The following is an 11,568-nucleotide window of genomic DNA, read 5'->3' on the forward strand; positions in this document are numbered from 1 at the left end:
CTGTTACTGTTCTTAGACGCAGAAAAAGCTTTCGACAATTTGTCGTGGGAATTTATTACAAAAACTAAAAAAAGCGGAGTGTGGACAATATTTCTATAAAATGGTTAAATCCCTTTACACTACCCAATACGCGAAAATAATCATGAACGGTGATTTAACTAATAATATAAAAATTCAAAAGGGATCTAGGCAAGGATGCCCAATGTCACCTCTGTTGTTTATATTTGCATTGGAGTCCTTAAATGATAGGGTAAGGAGAAATAATCTAATCGAAGGATTAAAAATTAAAGATGAAACGTATAAATTGTTAGCATTCGCATTCGTTTATTCTTGAGAACCCAAATGAAACAATATTGCATTTAATGGATACGATTAGTGAATATGGACAGGTGGCAGGACTAAAAAAAACTATAAAAAATCTAAAATAATAACCAAAAATTGTTTACCCAAAACCCTGGAGGAAATTAAAAGTAAAACAACCATGGAGTTGGTAAAGAAAGTGAAATATCTAGGAATAAACATCACAAACAAAAGCAGCACATTAGAAGAGGATAACTATAAGGTGTTAATAAAAGAATTATAAAAGACTTGTCAAAATGGAAAAGTATACCCTTGTCTTTTATGGGAAGAATTGCCTTAATCAAGATGAACATATTGCCAAGAGTCTTGTTCCTAGCCCAGAGTATACCTATATTGAAAAAAACAGACCTTTTTTGAAGATCTAAACAAAATCACGAGCCAATTTATTTGGCACTATAAGAGGGCGAGGATAAAAAGGAAAATATTGCAGGACAAAAAGGAAAGAGGAGGATTAAACATGCCCAATTGGTACCTATACTACCAAGCAGCTGCCCTTGTGTGGATTAAAGAATGGATCACCCTGGAGAATAGAAGACTTTTACTATTGGAGGGCCATGATCTAGCTATGGGGTGGCATGCTTACATATGGTACGACAAGGATAAAATTCATTCTAATTTCAATAAACATTGGTTAAGAGGTGCCTTAAACAAAGTATGGAATAAGATAAAGGAAAATTTTTACAAGAAGACACCAAAGTGGGTTTCACCCCTGGAGGCATTTGTCCAACCCGCCCTAATGGAAACAAATAAGAAACTAACATATCAAACTTTATTAGAGAAAATAAAATAGTAATAGAGGAGAAGTTACAAAGGGATAATATAATATCATGGTGGGAGAAGGCAATGCTCCAAGATAGATATAAAAAGGATGCGGTAAGAGGCTTTGAGAGTAGCAACAACGAATTAGATAAAATATGGCTATCCACAAGCGATAAATTGATACAGAAATTATACAGCTTTCTATTGGATGATTTCGAAAAGGACGAGGAAGAGAAGAGAGTAATGAGTAGCTGGATGAAAGATATAGGAAAAGAGATAGAAGTAAATAGGTGGAATAAAACATGGGAATCGATTAAATTTATGAGGGCCATAGCCTATAAAGAAAACGTTTATAAGATGTTCCATAGATGGCATTGGTCCCCGGAGAATATAGCTAAGTGCTATCTGGGCTACTCTAGTCAATGTTGGAAATGTAAGGTCAATATTGGAACTTTTTTCCACATGTGGTGGTCATGTAGCAAAAGTCAGGAATATTGGAGAATGGTGAGGAGGTTGATCCAAGACATAATGGAGAAAAATATAGCTCTGGAATCAGAAATATATTTATTAAATATGGTACCTAAGGGCTATGAACAGCAGGATAGATATGTGATTTTATATAACGACAGCCACCCGTTTACTACTGGCCAAAAACTGGAAATTAGATACAGTACCGACTAGGGAAGATTTAGTGGTAAAAGTGTTAGAGCTAGCGCAAATGGACAGTTTAAGTCTGAAGCTGCAAAATAAGAGTGAAAAAGTATATAATAAAAGATGGGTTAAGGTGTATGATTGGATAGAAACATTGAACATATGAGACTCTTATTATATATGTTATTATGATTTTGAAATGTTAATTTTGTAAAACCAAATAAAATATCATTAAAAAAAAAGAGAAGAATTGACACATTCGGCTCTGCCTCCCAGATCCATGTCTCAGCAGATCTGCTCTTGGTCACGCTTCCCTCATGCTCATCGTGCCTCCAGCTAAAAAGGCTGAAGCGGTCCATGGCTCAGTGGCAGAGCCTCTGCTTGGCATGCAGAAGGTCCCAGGCTCAGTCCCTGGCATCTCCAGTTCATGGATCAGGGAATAGGGGATGTGAAAGACCTCCACCTGAGACCCCGGAGAGCTGCTGCCACTCTGAGTAGACAATACTGACCTTGATGGATCGATGGTCTGAGTCAGTCTAAGGCAGCTTCGTGTGTGTGTTCATGTTCTCCGTAACTTGCAGACCAGTTGTAATTCCAGATCTTCAGGCCCCACCTGGAGGCTGCCTACCCTACAAATTAGAAACGTTTACTTTGCTGCCAAAGTGGCTGTTCATTTTGATTTTTTTCTATTGTCATTTCTGAATCACACAATAATGTTGTTTTTTTAAAAAAGAAAAGGATAATTGTTTTGGATGTAACGTGAAAAGCAGACATTAAGGCCCTTTACCCAGGGAACAAAAACCGATGGCCCGTTGGTTCAGAACTGCTGCTGCAGCCGGCATGAGCAGGAAGCCACTCAGCAGTCCGTCAAACAGACTGCAGCGAGAAACAGAACCTTCTTTGAGCATAACTTCCGGGAACACACACAGTGGGATCTTGCCTACATTGCTGGGTTTCTGCTTGGACTGCATGTAATAAGTTTTGCTCTTGCTTACAACGATTGTTGAAAGGAATGATTGAGCAGCCCAAAAGCATTCCAGAGGAGGATCAGCCTGGTCAGAGTATTTGTGGGAAACATGTAGCTGAGCTAAGTCAAAGCAAGGCTCTGGCCCCTGGGGAGAGGGATTTGAGAGTCTCGGGTTTCCTCTTGTGACTGGTTCTGTTCTGGTTGGGAAGGAGAAAAGAGACGCTCAGGACAGGGCTTCCCAAGGGAGCTGTATGTGACGCCAGTTCCTCACTCGTTCTACCTCTAGAGCAGGTCGGCTGTCTGGGAGGGGAACTTGGCTTCTTGCTTTTCAAGAAGGAGACCTGGCCTGTACCTGGTCTTACGGCTTTACCTTGCATGGCGCCATCATGGCAATCGTTAATTTGGCAAACCTCAGGAGGGGCTTCTAAGGACACTGACCCTTCCCGTGCTTGCGGGACCCCCTGGGTGGGTGAGCGAGCGAGCACTGACATGCTGCCTGACCTGCTAGAGCTCACCACCATCTACCAAGGCAAATCCAGCCCAGTGCTCATGGGTGCTAGCCAGTCTGGTCCGGGTCACAGCACTTGCAGCTGCTCAAGCAGGATTGGAAGAAGAAGAAGAAGAAGAAGAAGAGATTGGATTTATACCTCGCCCTTCACTTGGAGTCTCAGAGCGGCTGACAAACTCCTTTCCCTTCCCCTCCCCACAACAGACACCCTGTGAGGTGGGTGGGGCTGAGAGAGCTCTTGACGGCTCTTTTTCAAGGACAGCTGTGCTAAAGCTTGTGACTGACCCAAGGTCATATCAGCAGGTGCAAGTGGAGGAGTGGGGAATCAAACCCAGTTCTCCCAGATTATTTATTTATTTATTTATTTATTATGGGATTTGTATCCCGCCCTACCCATTTGGCTCATTAGAGTCCGCGCTCCTACCCATTAGAGTCCGCGCTCCTAACCCAAATAGGCAGGTGTGGCCAGTTTGTGTTTTATCCAAGTATATTTTGGATTTATTGTGGCTTTCTAGAGGTCTTGATAATATATAAATGCAAAGTGATGTCTTGCCTTTTATTTAACCCCTCCCCCAACCCAATTCTTTGTGTAAGCATTTAACTTAATCCAGAATTTTTCACCAGGCTGGCTATTGAAAAACAGGAAAGGCCAGAGAGGCGGGAAAAAAGGCTCTTTCCAGTCCTGACATTTGCCAGTGTCTCGTGCCAGGATGCTTTGCTTGCTTCAGGGGGCACAGGGTGGTACTTTTGACATGCTGGGAAGAAATTAAAGGCATCTGCTGGTAAACAGTAACCGCCAAGAGGTGAGCCAGTGTCTCTCAGATGCTTACTACGGCTTCCCTTTGCTCAGCTAGTAATGTGAAGTGGAACATTTTCTGGTGCTATATTTTTCTTTCTTTTTTATTTGTTTGGTGAGTATTTGTCTGTGTGTGTGTGTGTGTGCTTGTGAGCCTGGAAGTCATGGTGACTTCTGGTGACCCCTAGTGGGACTAGGACGTTTCAGAGAGGTGGCTTATTTATATTACCTGCCTCTGCATCCCGGCCCTGGTATTCCTTGGAGGTCGCCCTTCCAAGTACTTGCCAGGGTGGGCCTTGCTTAGCTTCCAAGATCTGACAAGATCGGGCTTGCCTGGGCTACCCAGGGCAGGGCTAGTGTTCTGTTTTTCCACTGAAAGTTTTCTGCCCACGTATGCAATATAGCTGCAAACCAATCATGTTATATGGGATAAATGTGGAATGTAGCACCTGAATAAAGCCCAGGGTTTGTACCAAGCTGGCTTCTGTTGATCTTATTAAAATTATGCTAATTTAAAAATATTTATTTAAGTTTGCATCAGAAAATGTTCTGGTTCATCCCTGCTCTTAGCCTCTTGAGGGACTGCTGCATTCCGTTTGGTTTCAGACGCATGAAGACTAGAGTATAATTGTTACATAGTCGGTGTTATTACAGGTTTGCTGGTAAAAGATCCTTTGCTGTTAGAGAGAAATTGTGATTAACATACACTGATCTTTTTGCCAGTAATTCATAAAACACTGTTGTCACCAGAGTGTTGCTGACATTTTTCACTGTAGTTTGTTCTGTGGCTACAGGGTTTTTTAAACTTCCTTCCCTTACAACGTTATGCAGAAACCTGGATTTTGTGGTTGTCCAGTTTGCTAAAAATTGTGGTTCCTTATTTTGTGGTGAGGATTTAAAGTTGGAAAACTAGTGAAAGGTAAATGTGGTTTCTTGCAAAATGTAGCAGGACGACATTTGTCTGCCTTAGTATTTACATCAGCATGCATGGAATGGGGCAAGTATCAATGAAAGCAAGGCCAGTATGCCGTTTGCACAAAGTCTGCATTTATCAGAAGTTCTGTTTACTTCCAAACATAAAGTGAAGCAGCGTTGGAGGAAGCTGGTACTTCAGCTGTGTATTCCTTTTTAGAAATCTAGCGTCTATGAACAAAAACACTCATGACAAAGAGCTTATTATGGGATGGGAAGTGAGTGCTTTGGAACAAAAGTGCTGAAGTGTTAAAAATATTTGCATCAACATTTATTGTTCATGCTTTCCCTGCCCTCTTCCATTTTAGGCTCTGCTGTTTGGCAGCTGATTGCGTCTTTCTTGAAGCTTCCAATATCCGGAACCCATTGCATTGTGGGTGCTACCATTGGATTCTCACTAGTTGCAATTGGCACCAAAGGAGTCCAGTGGATACAGCTTATCAAAATTGGTAATTAGCATTTCCTTTTATTTATGCAAAATGACAAAAAGCCACCTCAGCTTTCCAGTCTTCAAGACCGAGGGCTAGCAGTATAGCTGGGCACAAAAAATCGAAAGAAACATTGTTGGGTATAGATAGAAAGCTGGGATCCTTAAAAGTCTGATTGGAGCAGTTGAATTTATTTGCTCATTTAAAACATTTATATGCCATCTCTTCTGAGACCTGCTCCAGGTAGCGCACAAAATACAGTCCTGAAAATGAAAAATCATTAAAAACTAGCCAATACAAGCTCAAATAATAAAAACACATAAAACATCCAGACCATAAAACACTTGGCAGCCCAAGTTATCCTTAGATCTCAGCCTAGAAACAGATTGTAAGAACAATTAAAAGATCGAACCCCTTGTTCAGTCATTAAGTAAAAGGGAATGTTTTGTCCTGGGACTTGGGAGAGCCGGGTAGGAGCCAGGTGACCCTCAAGGGGAGGGAGTTGGAAAGGTGAGGTGCCACCACTGAAAAGGACTGCCTCACCTCTGAAGACCAGGAATCATGAGGAAGGTTTTAGCAGGTGGGCTGGACAGTACGGGAAAAGGTGGTCCTTCAGGTGCCCTGATCCCAAGCCATTTAGGGCCTTATAGGTCCTATAATCAGCACTGGGTAGTGCCCAAAAACAAATAAGCAGCCAGTGCTGATAGGTCAGCACAGGGGTGATATGCAGTCCCTGTATCCAGCCCCTGCCTGTCGCTTGGCTTCCACATAGAGCCCATTGCAGGAACCTAACCTGGATATGATCAGAGTGTGGATCACTGTGGGCAGATTATGCTTTCTGAGGAATGGCCATATCGGGAGTATTGACTGAAGGTCCAGCATGCCAGGGAGGAGATCTGAGCTGTTCCTCTCCTCGCACAGATCATCAGTCAGGGCAACCAAGGCTGTTTACAACCCAGGCCTGAATCCAAATTAAAATTGTTCTAGATAAGCCACCTCCCCCAAGACTGCCTGAGCCTGTGTAGCCACCACCAGCTCAAGCACCTTGAATTGCACTAAGGCAATGGTCACATATCAGAAGCGATGAGAACGTTTTCTAGCTAGATCCTCAGCAAATAGGTAGGGGTCTTCCCAAAGCAGTATGTGTTCTTTTATCTTTGGAACCAATGTAGGTGAAGGAATTAGTTCCTGGAATCAATTATCATTTGGGGAAGACAAAACTGAACGGGATCTTGTTTCTAATTTAATAGCTGCCCCATAGTAATCCACTTTAAAGATCTGGATTTTCATTTACAGAATAGTTTGATTATACCTTTTGTAATTTCATGCTGCAGTTTGGGACTTCACTTGGAAAAGTGCTGTGAATTGATTTTAAACCACTTTCCACTTTAAGATAGATCAAGATGGGTAGTTGTGTTAGTCTGTCTGTAGCAGCAGAAAAGAGCAAGAGTCCAGTAGCACCTTAAAGACTGACAGAATTTGTGCAGGGTATGAACTTTCCTGAATCACTGCTCACTTCTTCAGGTCCACATTAAAGAAATATTTGTAGTGTTTTTCATGATCAGTTATGTTGTCTGCTTTTCTCAATGCTGGACAGGATAGAGAAGAAATCATCAGCTTCCTATTGAGCATGCAAATAATGGCTCTCAAAATAGCATTTCGGGGAGAGGAGGAGCTGATTTGGCTTTCATTAACAGCACATTTGAGTGTGCTGTGGCTTTTGAAAAACATCTAGTGTGACCCAACTAAAAACTAAGAACTTTGTGACCCAGTAGATTTTAAAAGGAGTGAGGCAAACCAGTGTTTAACCCTACTGTTGTTGATGGTGGGGGCACAAGTTGTTAACTTTAGCTGGACTGCCAGGACCAAGAAACCATAAATCTTGTCCAGTGTTAGTTTGATCAGGGGGTCTCTTTGCCGTGCTTTGCCGTGTCGTGGTTAAGTGCGTGGACTCTAATCTGGGAGAACCGGGTTTGATTCCCCACTCCTCCACTTGCACCTGGGTGGATGACCTTGGGCAAGCCATAACTCTGGCACAGCTGTTCTTGAAAAAGAGCAGTTTCTGTCAAGAGCTCTCTCAGCCCCACCTATCTCACAGGGTAGGTCTGTTGTGGGGAGGGGAAGGGAAAGGAGTTTGTAAGCCGCTCTGAGACTCCTTTGGGTAGTGAAGGGCAAAGGGGGTAGAAATCCCATCTCTTCTTCTCTTCTCTTCTTAAATGGGATCGTGCCTCATTGCATATTGCCTCTTTTTTTCTTTTTATTCAGTTGCTTCTTGGTTTATCTCCCCCCTGTTATCTGGTATGATGTCTGGTGTGCTGTTTTTGCTGATTAGATTTTTCATCTTAAACAAGGTTAGTGGCTAAGTTGGCATTTCCTCTTCTTGCTGTTGCTGACTAATGATTGTACAAGCGACAACATTTCGCTGTCACTGACTCAAGACATCTTGGCATCTGGCTGGAGCTGAGCAGCTTTTCAAAGAGAACTTCAAAGTCTGCAGGATGTAGCAAGTCTGAAAATTAGTCTGGGAGTACCTAAATTTATGTTACATTAAGTAACAATCCTATATGCGGAAGGAGCTGGAATTTGTAATGACTCTGACTTCCACGGCACAAAATAACCTCTCTCCATCCTAGGAGACAGTTGGCCAAGGCAAAACCTGCCCCTCACGCTGGACTCAGGCTGGTTGAATCCCTACCCCCCTGTGCCCAGAGGCTCAGCCTCCTCCCGTGGGACCCTGCATTGTGTGCTCAAGGAGGGCCATTGCACGCGCACGCACGCGCGCACACACACATTCTCCTCTCATTTCTGTGCCATTTTTCCTCATGGGCATTCAGGGTCTTGCACGTGGATGATCTTGTCCTGCTTTTCCCCTCGCACAACAGCTCTGCAAGATAGTAAATGCAAAGCGGGAATGACTGTTCCAAGATTACCCATGATTCATGAACTAATTTTATTTATAAAATGGACTTTGGAATGGCTGTCTCATTCCATCATTTTTATTAGGCATGTCTGTCAGATATTTTGAAAGATGAAAGCATCTTTTTATGCTTTATGTTTTATGCTTATGTTTTTATGCTTTTAGAGCTCTGCACATTGCCTAGAGCCCCACAACTGTGGGGATAGGCAATTAATAAAGGGAGTGCAATAAATAAATAAATACATAAATAAATAAAACAAAACCTTATATAGGCCTCTCCAAGGGATGCAATTTCAGATTAGGTTTTAGGGGCATGCGGGAAGGACAGCAGCATTCTGGGGCTTCTTATGGGAAGTGTGAATGTTCTGGGCGTTGCTCTGTCGTTTGTCACCCTCGGTAGCATCAAGCGTCCCAGTCCAGCGCTGACTGGGTGGCCTCAGAAAAGCCCTTCTCTCTCTCCGCACCCCCTCCCCACCAGCTGCCATAAGGAAACAATACTAACTTGCTTTCCAGGGCATGTAAAGGAAGTACTTTGAACAGCTGTACAACTGCTGAATTGCTCCTGCAACTTAGAAAGAGTTTCTGCAAGAAAGGTGGAATATAAATGAAGTTAATAAAAAGAAAAGGAGGGAGGGAGACTGAATTAGTCTGCTTTAAATGCAGAGATTTGCTCCGAAGTGCTGAGGCATCCAGGAGGGGCTGTCGGGCTGTCAGCACCAAGGCCAAGCCAGTTTCTGGGACATTAACTTGGCCGATCATAAATGCCTCTTGAATGCCCTTTTCCCTTGTGCTTTCCAGCCAGCATGCCAGGGCATGGCATGACACAGTTGCAAAACTGAAGGCAGCAAACTTAAAACAGAACTGGGTTTCAAATTACGACCTGTAACTATGTCACAATGATTTGTTTTGGAGAAAGGAACAGTTGGTCGTAAATACTACAGGGCAGGAACAAAAGTAGTGGGAGTTGTGGGTACCATGAGTCAAATGCACCCTTTTCAAAGACCCTCAAGGTCTAAAGTCTCTGTTAAGGTTTCAATCAGAGTTGAAGATGACAGCTACATGTATTGCTCAGTATCTTTTGATACCCGGTAGGTTCAGGAGTGGTGTTTCCCATGTTCTTAATGGGAAGATCTTGGGAACTGTTGACAAAGAGACGGCTTCTTTTCCTGGAAGCAGGAGATGCTCTTCTGTCTGTCACCCTGATGGGAACTGAACATGTGCAGAACTGAACCGGAGAACTTCTGGCACTGAGCTTCAAAGGACTTAGGGGGCACTGGCCCCAAACACTGGGAGCAAGGTGTGGGCTCAGAGAGGCTGGAGGAGCCATGTTTCCTTCTTAGTTCTCCTTTGACTGCCACACCAGAGACATCAGTGGCCTGGAGCAGCTTCCTGTCCGTGGGTCCATCGACATCCTACAGCTCCTCCTCTGCATCCAGTTTGTCCAGATAGATACAAACGGACAGGGCTGTGTGGGAGTTAGGCATCGACAAGTGGGGTGGGGTGGGGTGGGAGCTAGGATCTCTATCCTCATGTCTCCTTTCATGTGATCTTCAGCATAGTCGTTGCACTCCCAGCCTGCCCATAGCCACAAGTTCTGAGCATTCAGAATCCGAGGTGGATGCCCTGAGCAGAGCTGGCCTCTCAGCCCAGGAATGGCCGTTGCACGCTATGGCTCTGTACTGCCTGTTTAAAGCCAGCTTGTGCAGAGGATGTCTTAGCTTTTGCATGTGTTATCTTTTTAACTTGTGCTCAGTTTGAGCTCTGTGTCTGGATTTGTAGCACCTGCACATCCCAGTGTCGAAGCCCAACTAAAGCGGAGCTCTGTAAAATGCACACAAAATATTCAGCCTGCTTTCCCTCAAATCGTTTGTCCTGAATTGCAGCTCTTCTCAGATATGTCTGGTAGGAACCCTGCAGCCAGAGGCAAAGGTGTGTGTTGTGTTCCCAGGGCGCTGGAGGACAAGTGCCTGTCTCAGGACATCCCAGAGTAAAGGCGAGCCAAGGGGAACCCTGCCCCCAGTTTGTTTCACCATCGTGTCGAAGGTGCTTGATTTTCAAACTCAGTTTCACCCAAGCAGTGTCCTGATGCTGGTGAACTCACGGCTCCTAATGACCAAGCTGCACGCAGCTTAAGCTCACATGGAAAGAAACACACAGTGATTTAACCATGTTTCCCATTAACACAAAGGACATCTGTGTATGAAGAAAGCAACTTCTTTCCATCATGAAATACAGATTTTTTGGTTTCTATCCTGCCTAGTGTTCCAAGAGGCTCCCCCCCCCCCAGTGCAACTTGTGTGAGCTCTTCTGGTTTTTTTTGGGGGGGGGTTGGGGTTGAGAATAAATACTCTTTGTCATGTCCCGTCTTCTCTCCCTGCAAGACAAAGGTCTGCGTTTTGCTGCCTGGGGCCACCAGTGGGTGGAGCCAGTGTTAGAAATCCTTTTAAGTTTATTTATCTATTTATTTAAAACATTTCTATCCCGCCTATCCTCTTAGTTCAAGGTGGCTTGCAATAATAATTAAAATTTGTTGTTCAGTCGCACAGTCGAGTCCCAACTCTTCGCGACCCCATGGACCAGCTCCCGCCAGGCCTTCCTGTCTTCCGCCATCCTCTGAAGTTTGCTCAATTTCATGTTCATTGCGTCGATGACACTGTCTAACCATCTCATCCTTTGCCGTCCCCATCTTCTTTGACCTTCAATCTTTCCCAGCATCAGGGTCTTCTCCAGTGAGTGCTCCCTTCTCATTGGGTGGCCAAAGTATTTGAGCTTCAGTTTCATTATCTGGCCTTCCAGGGAACAGTCAGGGTTGATTTCTTTGAGGATTGACTGATTTGATCTCCTTGCCGTCCAAGGGACTCTCAAGAGTCTCCTCCAGCACCATAGTTCAAAAGAATCTATTCTTCGGCGCTCGGCCTTCCTTATAGTCCAGCTCTCGCAGCCATACATGACTACTGGGAATACCATTGCTTTGACCATGCGGACTTTTGTTGGCAGGGTGATGTCTCTACTTTTTATCATGCTGTTTAGGTTCGCCATCACTTTCCTCCCAAGGAGCAGGCGTCTTTTAATTTCATGGCTGCTTTCACAGTCTGCGGTGATCTGGGATCCCAGGAATGTGAAGTCTGTCATTACTTCCCTGTTAAGAATGGTGTCGCCCCTACAAGACTAATGGGATATAGGGCATTCACATGGGCCCCCCCCTCCATA

At 44.0% G+C, this 11,568-nt stretch overlaps 1 protein-coding gene across 2 annotated transcripts in view; it reads left to right on the top strand.

Moving 5' to 3' along the window:
• The window catches only part of SLC20A2 (solute carrier family 20 (phosphate transporter), member 2), an 87,652-nt gene that overhangs the window by 29,540 nt on the left and 46,544 nt on the right, over positions 1–11,568 (top strand). For both annotated transcript variants that reach the window (XM_015407734.1, XM_015407735.1), the window contains exons 3-4: positions 5,322–5,462; positions 7,707–7,792. In XM_015407734.1, coding sequence (XP_015263220.1) covers positions 5,322–5,462; positions 7,707–7,792 — 227 coding nt within the window. The remainder of the gene's footprint in view (positions 1–5,321; positions 5,463–7,706; positions 7,793–11,568) is intronic.

Source organism: Gekko japonicus, unplaced genomic scaffold, assembly GCF_001447785.1.
Source record: "Gekko japonicus isolate JY-2015 unplaced genomic scaffold, Gekko_japonicus_V1.1 scaffold2017, whole genome shotgun sequence".
In the NCBI taxonomy this organism is placed as follows: Eukaryota; Metazoa; Chordata; class Lepidosauria; order Squamata; family Gekkonidae; genus Gekko; species Gekko japonicus.